Source organism: Cupressus sempervirens, chromosome 7, assembly GCF_028749045.1.
Source record: "Cupressus sempervirens isolate cs-2001-9-10 chromosome 7, ASM2874904v1, whole genome shotgun sequence".
In the NCBI taxonomy this organism is placed as follows: domain Eukaryota; kingdom Viridiplantae; phylum Streptophyta; class Pinopsida; order Cupressales; family Cupressaceae; genus Cupressus; species Cupressus sempervirens.
Window position 1 is genome coordinate 39,106,787 of NC_143124.1, and position 14,557 is coordinate 39,121,343.

A 14,557-nucleotide genomic window follows, 5' to 3' on the forward strand; every position below is an offset into this window, starting at 1 on the left:
AGATTTATTTGTAGGATCATTTTCACTCTATTCCATTTTTACCAAGCATAATATTTGAGGCCCTAGATGTTATGTGAATAAAACTAAATCAATTTTCTATAATAAATGATTTTTTTTAAGAATACAGAGAAACTATTGATACTTCTTTGAGTAATATTTGGTGTGAATAAATAGCATGTCAAAATCAATCTATATGAACCTCAATCTAATCTGTGAACACAAATTGAGCTAATCTCAATCTTTATATTGCACTTCTTATAAGGCATACTCAAGAAATACATTGAAATTCAGTGACAATCAAGATAATATAAATATAAATGTTATTGGCTTGACGTTCCACGACAATTCTTCAATTTTGAGAATAACATTACTGATATATTCAAATTTATTAAAAGATGACTCGAGACTCTCCAAAAACAAAACTAAAATAACTAACATGCCTCGCTCCGTCCTCTCATGCTTGGCAAGCTATAGAATTAAGGGATTCCTAACAATTTGTCTATAATGCATATGTTTTGGTCTAACAGCTCGAGCCCTTTCTACAGTTGAGAACACCTGAAGCTGCAGTGATTGAGCCCACAACAGATGACGGTCTTGCCGCCATACTCGAAGCCTTTGCATAGCTTGAAGATGCTCTAGCTCCTGATGCTGTAAAGAATGCCCCATTCAACATCAGATCTCCCAGTGATCTCCAATTCCCTTCTGTTGAATCTTGGTGCTTTGTCACCTGCACATTTCCCATTACCATACTTATTCTACATCCATTGAACACCAAAGAACATATATGAGACATCAGTTGCAAATGGACTTTTACCTCCTTGTGGAATCGATTGTCAGGGGCTAGGAATCTGTTTCCTTCACTGTTAATGGTGGGGTTCGCACTTCCGCCAATGGCGTACATTTCCCAGTGAGTGTAATCATTGTTCACCACATGGAAATTTCCATGTCGACACCTGCATCACAACGTATACATCTTATAGTGAAATGAAAATTAAAGAAATAAACTTGAGTGAGCTAATGTCTTGTGTTCCTCATGCAAGGATTGATACGGAATTCTATACCTGGGCATACGCTGAACAAGTCCTTCTCCAAAATGGTTGAATGCAACTGTTACTTGCATTTTGACGTCTTCGGTATGCGCGTCGCTATGTCCAAGGAGCATCACCTACAGAAAACGAATATGCCCATAAATACCAATACTCTTTATGTGTCTCCTAATAGGCTTCTAGTAACTTTTTAAAGCATGCCCATAAATATAATCATGAAACCTTTTTAAAAGCAAAGCTAAATTAATGGCAGACTAAATAAACCGGCAGTTTTGAGCACCTTGTCATGGTGAGTGAAAAAGTTGTTTGAAATTGTGATAGCAGTGGAGCCCATGATGGCATCGATCAGTCCATCTGTACATCTTGACAATGAACAGTGGTCGACCCAAATTGCGGTTGATCCAAAGATGTTAATCCCATCTCCATCACTCATAGTTCTATACCCGTAATGTGTGGGCGAGCTCCTCACATTTGTATTTCCCGTAGGTTTGCAGTCATGGATATGAATTCCATGAATAATGATGTTATTCACGTACTGTATTGTAATGCAAGCTCCATTTGCTATATCAACATTCGCTCCTCTGCCGTCAATAGTCTTGTAGCTGTTCATGATCAGCTCCTCCTTTAGCTGAATCAGCATGTCTCTTTGAAAAATAATCCAGAGAGGCTCGGTTTGGATGACAGCGTGGCGCAGAGTGCCAGGCTTAGGATTGACGGGGTCATCGTCACTGGGATCGGTAACGACATAAAACCTCCCGTTCTTACCTCCAATGGCGTTTTTGCCAATTCCAATTGCGCAGTCAGCCAGTCTCTTTCTGTTGTTAACCCAATCGGAATCACAGCGCCAACAGTCGTCAATTGGGTTCCCTGTTCCGCACGAGCTCAGCTTTCTTCTCGAACTATTTAAACTCCTGCGCAGCAGTTCTTTAAATTGTTAAATAATCTCAACTCAACTGTATGCAACCGTCGATATATGCTGGCAATAAAACAACGCTAGAACGTCGAAGCCTTCTTAATTGAACTGACTTAGATAACCTTTCTGCAGTATCATGTTCATCTTAGAATTAATGTATCTGAACAAAGACAATCGTTAACAGCTAATGATATGGGGAATAGAATTTTCATCTATAGCTATTGACAGCTGCGTACCAACTACTGTCACAAGAATGGTATTATAGAAATTACGGTAAGGCAAGCACCAAGCAAGAGCATAAGAATAAGTAGAGAATGATTGACACACACAGTCATATGCATTGCATATCAATGTATTGAATGTGATGAGCTATTTAATTAAATTCTCTAAACTTTCTAGACCCTCTCAAAGACAACATGCTTATTACCTTTGCACCATTTGAACAACAAGCTCCGGCTTCTCAACATGATATTTAACGCTATTGTCAGCCTTGGTCGTGTTGAAAGGAGTTCTTATTGATTCCGTCATTGCTAACATGAATAGAAAGGAAGCAAACAAAAGAAGCAATGGCTTTAAGGCTTCACTGGAGGCCATTTTCGATAAGAAGATGAAACTCGCAATGGTTGTATGAAATGCTATGGCATTGGGCTCTCTTATATAGACAACGAGCGTCTGTGAAGTCTGTTTCTGTTTCTGTTTGCGAACCGTTGAAAATGTTGTTGAATGCACGTTAATACAGTGCGATTATTACGGTCGTAATGCACATGACTAGCAACTATTGATTTTCTTAACTAATGTGATAAAGCACTTGTTGAATGTGTCTTCGCATGTTTATTCCAACTTTTTCCTGAGTAGATATAATTCTCAAAATCTCTTTGAAAAACACAGATATAAGAAGTGAAAGTTTCAAGGATGTACTTGAGCTGTCACCATATTTCATGATTTTCTCACACGCTCGTATTCACCACATCAATAGGTGAATGTTTGTAAAGATTTCCGACCAAACGTTTGAAAATGTTTGTCGTTTCGGTCAATTTCAGTTTCACATTCAAAAGTCACATATTTGTGTTCCGTAATTTGCACGGGGATTGAAGAATAAATATCGACTCCTGTTGTTACCAAGCTTCCCACGCTCTCACGGTTCTTTTTCTCTCGGGACAAAATAAGATACGCTGTCAACTAAGGATGCGAGGATGTCATATAGACGTCACATGCAAAGATAACTAATAAGATGTTCTAAATTGGGAACTTCATGCATGCAATGATAACTAATAAGATGTTCTATATTCGGAACTTCATATGATGTGGAAGGCGATGGCAACTTCATATGATTGATGTGGAAGGCGATGGCAATGGCTGTAATATAGGGAAAATATATGGGTAGATGATTTATTAAAATCAAACTTTATGCATGATTAGAATCATAGAATTTTCGTTGAAGTGAAATTAATTAAGAGTTTTGTTATATAAACTAGTTTATGTATATAAGTAGAGAGTTATCTATTGTAGTTAGATTATCAAAACAGGCGCTTCAAGAAGGATAACTCTCCCTTTATATATATAAGCTAGTAGCAGCACACAATTAATAACTTTATTTGTTTAAATATATACTCTCTCTTTTTTCACTTTAATTAATTATTAGAATAAATCATTTTAATTATTAATAAATATTAAAATAAAATTTTGCATAATGCATTTGGATAATTAATTTTGAACGACTTAATTAAAAAGTCAATTTTTTAAAGGGTCAGTATCAAATTTTATATTTATTGGTATAAAATTTGATGATTATGCATACAAATAGCTCAATTTTATACATTTTATTATTAGTTTTGATGATTGTGCATAGATAATATAGCATGTAACATATCAATCAATGAGAGCATAAATTTGATACATAATATTGTTGTTCACAAAGCTCAAATAGATGAAAATGAAAAATATGTGTCCATGACTTGAACAGTGAAAATAACTTATTCATGTTGTTGTTCATAAAACTTACATAGATGAAATAGGAAATATAAGCCCAAGTAGAAGTATTTAGATGGAGTATAGGAAATATGAGAAGAAACTAAAGAAAGAACATTTCTCCATGATGATGCAGCTGCATCACATATTCCTCAATGATAAGGATGGTGTTGCGACCTTTATTAGAGCAATGATCACGGTAGAGTTCTTTCATCATTTCTAGAAATGCATCCGTTTTTGCAAATGTGTCATAAATAACTTTTGCAACATCCACCATTTCCGTTATTTCTAGTTCATCAACACTATCAATTAACAATGAACCATTCTCCAAGGCTTTGATTAGGTGTGAGCACGATTTCTGGATTATTCTTTTACATTTATCTAAATCGATCTCACAGAAATTATTTGAGGTCACAGAAGCAGCACGACTCGTAACAATGATATTTGATGCTCCAATAGAAAATCCATAGCTCAAATGATATGCTACAAACTTTTAAACAATTATCAACATAAATATATATAAAACCGTTATAAGATACAATCAAATATGGAACACACAAATCAAATTTAGCACTTATACTTAAATATAGACCAAATAAAGTCAATAGAAATATATTTTATTTTTAATAATATTATTATTTTATTGTACCATATTTGAAAAATTTAAGTTCACTAATTTTAAAAATATGAAACAAAAGAAAATTAATATTGGAGGATAATTAGAATAAGTAAATTATATTCATTGGTTTTTTCTTTGAAATTTTGTAATGAATATTTTAATTTAATAGTTTAAATTAAAAAAAAGTTGTCCATAATATTATCATCGAACATTAAGAAACATTGTAGCAAAAGTAAATATAAATTGTAAACATAAACTGATATTACTCAATGAATCAATCTACAATTATTACTTAAAAAATCACTACAATTAGTTAAGATATAATTATTACTTAATACATCACTACAATTAATTAAGATCTATAAAAATTAAATATCACAAAAAGAGGTTGGGTTTCTCAAAATAGAATAAATTAAAATCAAGAAAGTTATTTATATCATTTTTCATTGTATAATAGAGACTTTTTTAAAACATGGAATATAGTAGGGAGTGTTACAAACAAAATACTAATGTGTCCAAAAAGACTTTTATGGACATAACATTTAAGAATAACATATCACGTCAACTATCTTCAAGGCACTTAAGTCTATTTTCTTCATCTTTGCGCTTGAAATTTGTCTACCCTTTTTCATTTTCTCATAATGATCATACGTAAAAGGAGGCATCATTCTCAAACACTAGAGATATTTTACATGTGAAACTACCACAAATGTCAATCCCTGCTCTTTCTCTTGATCCTACATCAATTGTCGCTTTGGGAAGAGTCAATCCCTAAGATTTGTGAATGGTCAATGCCCATGCCAACCTCAATGGAAATTGAACTGTTGTACCATTTTGTATTCGTGGTATTGGAATTATCTTTGGATTATGATCTTCGAATGGTAGTCCTGAATAACCATCAAACTCAACCATCACATATGCTGGAGGCTTAAGCAGAGCATTTCCTTTCTTGTAGATATTTTTTTGAATGTATCCAAGAGCCCCATTTATAGGACCTACCTCTATCCATAGATTTGAGGTTAGCATGACCCTTCAATCGTTACAGATTAACAACTCCAAATCAAGCTCATCATTTTAACAGTAATCTATTGGATTGATAGAAGCTACTTTCGATGCAACACAAGGTGCAATCGGATGCTTCAATGAATGTAGCATTTTTTTTATTACGAGCATGAACATTTTCATTTTTTGAGAACAAATGAAAAACATTATCAAATTAAACAATTGTTGCGACATCTATGTTGATAGGGACCCTTGACACCAGCAACCTCAAATCATCAATTTGTGAGTTTCCATCTCTTAGATTCATCAAAAGTTGTCAAAATCTTTGTCGCTCAATATCTTCCCCATCTTGTCTGAATATCTTATCTAGTGTGACCAGGGTCTTGAATTCCTGACCTAGAAACTTTTCCTGTTTATTACTGTCATATGCTGCTCTATCATTGATATGAGGTAGCTGGCCAAAATCTCCCACCGATATTATAGATGCACCTGAAATACAATTGAGGAAAAAATATATTTTAAAAACTATGTATTTATTCATGTATTTGATTCAAATAATGTATATTTCACATGAGTAAGATATTCATGATGTAGAAATGGAATATTTACCTCCAAAGCTTATGTGTGCAGATTGTGGGAATGCTTGTCGCAGTCATAAATCTATATTTTCCAACATTTTTTGACCAATGAATCTCATTTCATCAATCAAAATATATTTTAAATGTGGAATTTCTTCTCAAAAACTTGTGAGCCTTGCTCCTTCTAGTTGAGAACAATCTCTTACTGTTACCTTCTATTTTGAATCAATTGTAGAAGCTCTTGTATTGAATGTTGCAACTCCTATTAGGAAAAGTAATAGAAGGGGAGAATGGGAGGGCATTGCCCCATTTTGAAGAGATTGACTAATGGAACCAATTAAATATGACTTTCCTGTTCTTGATGTGCCTTGAATTATCATAAACAATAGTTCTTCATTTTGATTACTGTGGTAGTGTGTCAGGTCATGTTGACTGCCTTTTTTGTTTCTCACCAAAGGTCATGTAGTTTATGCATCGAGGAATTTCATCATAGACAAGACACCCATGATTCTTCATGTTACTTATGAAATTGATTGCTCTGGTAGTGTACTCTTCTTCTTGATAATCAACAGACCAATTTGTTTGTCTATCAATGTCTCTTCTCCCGAACATGTCTATTTCTGAGCATCGTATATTTTGACCCTGGTGCAACCTAGATATAATCTCCCATTCATATTCTGTAGTATTTCTCTAAACATGTTCATTTTCTTCAATTTCAACACCAACTTGGTAGGGTCGAAGGACATGTCATTCTTCACCACCCCGTAACTGAGATCCACGGCTCCACATGATACATTATTGAGTCAACTGGAGCTATATATCTTGTGTGCAATTACATGAATTTCAAATTTTAACTCTATATCAGTAACACAACTAATCTTCATACCCCTTCCATCCCACTTAGCAAGGGTTTTCTTTTACAGTTCCACCCGATTCAGGGCATTGGTGGTTCTTGCCTTGGCCAACATCGGAAGCCCTGTGATCCGATGAATCATTTTCTTCATTATCAAGACAACTTTCTCCAGTGTAAGAAATTTTATATTTAGCCCCATCATTTTGTAGTAATTATATATATTTTTTAAATATTCATTGGGATGAAATAATTACTTGCAAACCATCTTTCCCTTTTATTCGTAGGCATCCACCCTCCTTAGAAATTGTGTATCACTCCGCACAATTTAACATTTCTTCATAGTCACGGTCCAAATCCACCTTTGCAAGTTGTCTTGTGTTTTTAAGGCATATATGTTGTTGAAAATTGACGAATGCCTACAACACAAGGTAAGAAAAAAATAAGTACATTAATTAATGTCACATTACATGAATATATATAAATATTTATTAATGTGCATGTATATTTTGTTGATGAGGATAATTTCTAGGGTTCCATACATGAACAATGGAATGAAAAATATCTTTTATGGCTTCTTCTTTCCTCCTCATTTGACCAGTCAATTTTATCCACATCAGGTGCTCCTTCGATCCATATGAATCCATGCACATGCAGGGACCCCCTATATTTCCGTTCATATCTACATGAAAAGTGCTTGACATTCATTCCCTTTTCTAGAACCTCTTTTCTAAACATTGAGCATCTTAAGTGCATATAGTGTACGACTATGTGAGGATAGTTCTAAGTTTTCAAAATACATTTAACCAATACGTGAAATTAGTAAAGAGTGCCAACACAATGGGGTTTTATAAAGAAAACAAAAATGATCATAAGAATTTCACTACATTTATTTTGTGTTGTTGTAGTGGACTACAATATTTTAAAAAAAATATAAATAATGCTCATTTGTATACACATAATTCGAAATTTTTTTATGTAAGAGCTTGCAAATCTTGTTCTCATGGAATGAGGGTTGTTTAAGGTTCTTTTACCTTTTCTATCTCAAACTCAAATGGGTCGATGTTATTTTGAAAATATGTACATCTAATCAATAGGCATGCATGCATTAGATCTTGGAAAAGGAATTGAAAAATTATAGCTTGAGAATAGTTTGTGTGAAGGGAATTAGAATTTCTTTTTAAATGATTCACAGAGGCTCGGTCTGGATGACAACGTGGCAAAGAGTGTCAGGCGTAGGATTAACTAGGTCATCACCATTACCTCCAATGGAACTTTGTAAAAATAATATTGTGATATTGTGAAAATAATAGTAAATTATGAGAATTAAAAAATTCTCTTGTGTATTAATTAAATTATTTTTGAAGGGTTAGTTGTGTCAAATTGTAGCATGCACACCCAATTTAATAGTAAAGAGAGTCAAAAGTGAATGGCTATTTATCCACATGATCTGTAATGGCAACTTTTGTATAAATTTCAAATTATCTTGAATTTACTTATCTAATGAAGTTTTGAATAATAAATAATTTTGTAACACTTACCATTGTACTTAATGAGATGAAGCCATTAATTATATTAAAAATTCTATTCTTTATGTAAAATGAATTTTGTATAAATATCATCTACAAAAGTTCAAATATGAAAATTTTATAAGATTTATAAGCCATTATTATTTAAATATATACAAACCCTCATTTTATTAAATTATTAACTTGCAAAACTATATTTAATCATGCATAATTAAGACAACTTCCATGAAAAATATAAGAATATATAATGAAAATAGATTTCAACATAATGCATAGGTACACGATCCTTACAGAATAATAAAAAGAAAGTAAAATATTTCCTTTACCTGATATCACATAATTAGATAATTATATAATGATATGTAGCTTATAATATTATTTATAGGAACTCTCAAGATTTATTTTCCTCAAGTACATTACATATAAGAACATTTTTTATATTTCTTTCACAAACAACCATAACAAATTAGGCATCTTTTATAATTTTAATTTTTTATATTTTTCTTATATGCAAATATAAATTTTCAATTAAATGTTTTATAGTAGTATTGGAAGAATGTTTCTTGTTTGACTTATTCTATAAAATGAGGTAAACCAAAACCACCCTCTCTGTGAATGAAAACACATCAAAATCAAATTAAACCTAGGTTTAAAGATTAAAAAATGTCTCTAAAATTGAGCTTACAATTCCTTTGATAGTTGTGGGTTATAATGATGGTTGTATAGATAATAAGGAAGTACAGTATTTGAAAAAGTGAAATTCTGCCCCAAACAATTCTTAAGAGAAGTACATTTATGCCAAATCGATAGTCTAAAAGATTTTGAAGCAAGTTTATAGTGATTAAATGATGTGTTACACATAGATTCTACCCTATCTACTTCATTTCCATTCCATGTGAGAATAGTAAGCACTATGGAGATTTTATGTTAGTGTAAATATCATAAAAGATAAATCAATATATTAATCTTGCTTCACATTTCATGTGGAGATCATCTCTCAATTAGATTTATGAGATATTTAAGTGTGAACTAACTCTCCACAATATTTATAAGTTTAATATATTACTTTTAATTAAAATTTATTGTAAATACTTACATCACCTTCTAATACGTAAGGTACTATAATAGGTTTTCTTATCGATATTTTATATTCTTATCTTAACCCTCATCCATAATATTAGATTTTTATATAAATGAAAAGTCAAAATAAAAAAATTTAATGAGCATATGTGATATTTTTTCCAATATTATATGTACTATAATTGAAGATGTCGGTACTAGTTTTGCTAGTAAATTATTTGTGCAATAATATATTAATCATAATCCAAAAACATCTTACAATGTATATAGAAATATAGTACTGATCTTAAATTAAATAAAATCTAACTTTGGTGTTTTAAGTTACAAATATTCTTTTTGATGAGTATAATTTTCTTCTTATTGTTTTTGGATTATACCTATCAACTTTGATAACTTGAGTTTGGGAAGTTATCATGAGATTTGAAAAACTAAGTAGCATGGTGATGTTAGATTATGTTGTTGACTCTTGATTAATTATGAAATCCTTCCCTTGGTTCTTATAAATGTATTATATTAAAATCGATATTATTATATCACAAGTGGTATAAAATTTAGCTTCACAAATATCCTAAACCTTGCAATTTTAGGTAGCATGTTGCATAATATCAATCTATATTGGTAAAAGTTTTTGGAAAAAAATACTATTTTGGAATTTATTGTGATTAGCATATTGAAGTTCCAATCTATAACTTGTTAAAGCTATTAGTAAATTCTATCTACTAGTGAGTTATAAAATATGTTATATTCATATATAATAAAAATTATGATGAAATTTAGAAGAAGAAGAAAATATTGTCCTGTAATAAACTATGAATTGTAAGATTTTTCAAAAAGCATCTCCTAGAGCTCTTGTTTCAATGCTTTCCTAATAACTTAATGTAATTTACTACATCTTTTGTATAGATTAGTTTTCTACATACATAGATACAATCTTAATATGGGGTTTTTGATTTGTTTTCAAACTATCAATTTTTGCATGAATTGTGTATCTAGCGTTTAGTTGTCTATTTTGATAAAAAAATATATATATAATGATACTATTGTGATACTATCATTTGATTTATATAATTTCTTTTTTATGGATTAAAAGTAGTATTATATCAATAAATATGTGAATAGTACATTAGAAAATACTAGAAAATGTGTGTTTGCATGTTCATGTATGATAAAGACTCAAAATTGAAAAAAATATGTTCGAATGGTTATTTTATAAAGGCGATCAATGAAACAAACTATTGTCTACAAGTAAAAAATTATCATCAATAAGTAAATTTTTTTCTTTCATAGTTAGGAGTTCAAATTATTCATAAGCTCATTTGTAGGGTTGGTGATTTTCGATGGAGCAATAGGTGATTATCAAGTGCACATAGCACCTAATTGAATCCAATGACAGATTTTGGTGTATTAAACTATTTTTTGTTTATATTTAAAAGTTACCACAATTTATATGGCATGTTACCAACATGTAATTTGTTTGAAAAATCTTACAATTCATAGTTTATTACAGGACAATATTTTTTTCTTCTTCTAAATTTCATCATAATTTTTATTATATATGAATATGACATATTTTATAACTCACTAGTAGATAGAATTTACTAATAGCTTTAACAATTTATAGATTGGAACTTCAATATGCTAATCACAATAAATTCCAAAATAGTGTTTTTCCCAAAAACTTTTACCAATATAGATTGATATTATGCAACATGCTACCTAAAATTGCAAGGTTTAGGATATTTGTGAAGCTAAATTTTATACCACTTGTGATATAATAATATCGATTTTAATATAATACATTTATAAGAACCAAGGGAAGAATTTCATAATTAATCAAGAGTCAACAACATAATCTAACATCACCATGCTACTTAGTTTTTCAAATCTCATGATAACTTCCCAAACTCAAGTTATCTCATGTTGTCACCTATTAGAGTGAAGATAGGCACATGCAGATACATTGAATGACACATCTATTATTTTTTCAACTTCCACTGCCATGTTTGTATTTTTCATGCTTATTTTTTCTTAAATTTTGCGCACAAAAAATGGAAAAGATTGCTGGGAAAAAAATTCATAAGCAATAAAAATTTAGAAACAAAAAAATAAAATTTAGTTAAATAGAAAAAATGCTTCAAAATATAGGATAAATGATTTTTTTTTAAGCTTGCACATTTTTCAAGATTCAACAAATAGGGAGAAAACTAATTAAAATCTATAGTCTCCTATCCTCAAGGTAGGGACTAAGAAATATATATTATGAAGATTGATGAATGTGCTCAAAAAGGGACAATTACATTGAGAGCTACCACTAAAAGAAAGATGCCCAAAAAGCATCGATATCTTGACTTGTGCCTGCTAGTTGCTCAAAAAGATTTAATGGCTTTTCATAATTATTAAATGATTTTCAACTCACATGGTTGTTGAAAATGATAAACGGTCAAACCCACAGCTCCCAAGAACCATCTACATGCAAACACCTCTTACTAGAGAGAGAGAAAAAAGGCTATGGAGCCTTGAATAGCTAGATCCGTAGATGAGACATTCTTGATGAGGAAAAAAGTAGATTGCTATAAAAAATGAATTATCTCAAGTTCATGTTTACAATGAGAGATCATCCTTATAAAGGAGATCAAAACCCAAAAAGGTAAGGTAAAACTCTTTAGGGTATTTAATAATTATTAAATACAGTAAGAGTATTTAATCTATGTATTTATTAACTTGAAAAAAGGGGAGTATTATTAATTTTCCTTTTTTCAAGATTTTAACTTAGGAAAGCAATAAATTTGTTTGACATGAAACACATGGTGCTAACAAAGTTTTCACTAAAATAGTATTTTAAATAAAAATAATATAATATTACATGTTGTGCGTGAGATGATATGTTAGGAATTTCAATGATATGTTAGGAATTTCAAATATAAGAAGTGTATCTTTTGTTCTCTCATTTTAACCCCTAATGTACATCATTGAAAAAAAAAAATTAGGAATTTCAAAGTAGATTTGAAGCCATGTATTGAATAACTTTATCATAACTATATTTAATTTCTCATCTAAGATAACTCTTTTTTAATTATTCAAAATGAAAAGAGCCCAGCTCATGTCCCCATTTGTTTCAATATTTCCATGTTCTAATGATATACTATGACATTCTATTATTTATTAGACTACATTCACATACATTCGTCCATGCTTCTTATATTCTATGTCATTTATTTTGGATCATCTCTATAATATTCAGGACAAATTTTGCATTCCTTAAATCTAACTCCAGATTCTAATTTTTACATTCAAAAGATAATTGCTTATTAATTTAAAAACTAGAGGAGTATTATTAATTTTCCATAGTTTTTTAATATTTATTCACTGAAATGATATATGACATATTAAAAAAAAAAAAAAAATTATAGGTTGTACATTAGATGATGATATGTTATAAATGTTAAACAAACAATGAGTATTTTTTTGATGCTCATTTAAACCCTTAATATACATCGTTTGAAAAGGTAATAGTTCTTTGAAAGTAGATTTGAAGCACTATAATCTTTTCTATTGTCATGTCTTGAGTAAATTTTATCACAACACTATATATAATTTCTCATCAAAGATTATTCTCTGTTAATTATTGAAAAGGAAAAGAGCCCAGGGAAGGTCCCCTTTTAGCTCCATATTTTCTTGTAATTATGATATACTGTGGCATTCCGATTATTTACTAGGCTAGGTTCACATACATTCATCCGTGATTCCTATATTCTCCATCTTTTAATTTGGATCGTGGTTATAGTATCCAAGACCAATTTTTGCATTCCTTGAATCTAATTCAAAAATCAAATTTTACATTTAAAATCTAACTCCTACCTTTTTTTATTACCATTGGTAGGTTACTTTGCAATATTTATGTAATGATCTATCTAGTTGTGGTATTCTAAGACAGTAAGGTTTCAATTAATGAAAATTTAAAGAAATCATTGAATAATGCTTTACATTTATGATGAACATACAAATATTTTGATTTCACACATTATATAGAATTCAAGTATTACATTACAATCAATACTCATGCATCTTTATAACGATTAGAATACTCTTCTATTTAAAAGAGTTGGCACGATATGGTTAAAAAAAGAAAAAAGAAAATGCAATTTACAATATGATAAATAAGTTATAAGGTTATCTATTAAGAGTGTATGCTATTATAAGTGAAATCTCTACATTTTATCAAAGATTATCTTAGTCATCGTCTTAAGAATTATACGATTTTATATTTGTACATTTTACATTTTTAAACAAAACTCATTTAGGCACTGCATTATTCCCAACCTTCAATTTTTTTAAATGTAAATGAATTTTTGCAGCATTAATCAAGTTTATTGATGTATTTCAGATATGAGAGGTGTATTATTCACACATTTTTTGAAGTCACGAGAAATGGGTGGAGCATCTTGACGTCAAAAGAAACTAAAATATGTGATAAGCTTTGATTCATTGTGTTGATCGTGCTTAGCAAGTTAGAGAGTTAGAACACCCACGTTAACAATGATGGAAGGCATAGAGGGATGCCCCACGCTTGAAGCTTTGGCATACTTTGACAACCCCATGCCACCTGATTCCTTGAAGACTGCCCCAATTAACATCATAACTCCGCATTGAATTATATTGTGTAGTACAAATTGTGATAGAATTATATCGACTAACACACAATAAAAACTCACGGGATCCACATCTAATTGTAAACTGCAATATTCCCTAATAAAGAATTTTGGATATGATTTTTCATACACTTAGTTCACCAATATGTTGAACTCACATGGGAACAAATGTGCGTGGAGAGAATTTCTCAAAATCTCATGGAGAAGCATGAATGAATTTCAGTAGTTGTTTCATAGTGCAATCTCTAATCTTGTCTAGTTTTCCATCGTGTCTCATGATTCATAGTACTGCAAGTGTTTAGAATCTCAACAAGTGTAAGAAT

General features: G+C 30.7%; 1 protein-coding gene across 1 annotated transcript; it reads right to left on the minus strand.

Moving 5' to 3' along the window:
* Positions 1–520: 520 nt before the first annotated feature.
* LOC149545327 (putative pectate lyase 18) lies at positions 521–2,892 on the minus strand. The gene is made up of 6 exons (XM_089793738.1): positions 2,878–2,892; positions 2,387–2,652; positions 1,327–1,957; positions 1,062–1,165; positions 815–953; positions 521–727 (listed from the first exon to the last, which is right to left on the minus strand). Exons 1-6 carry the CDS (start codon positions 2,890–2,892, stop codon positions 521–523), a joined length of 1,362 nt encoding a protein of 453 aa, XP_089649864.1.
* Between the last annotated feature and the right edge of the window lie 11,665 nt (positions 2,893–14,557).

Excerpts from the sequence above, each read along its gene's own strand:
- LOC149545327 (XM_089793738.1), bottom strand. Across the intron at positions 1,958-2,386 it reads GTTGTTCAAATGGTGCAAAG|GAGTTTAAATAGTTCGAGAA; the intron begins GTAATAAGCATG and ends ACTGCTGCGCAG. Across the intron at positions 954-1,061 it reads CTTGTTCAGCGTATGCCCAG|GTGTCGACATGGAAATTTCC; the intron begins GTATAGAATTCC and ends GTTGTGATGCAG.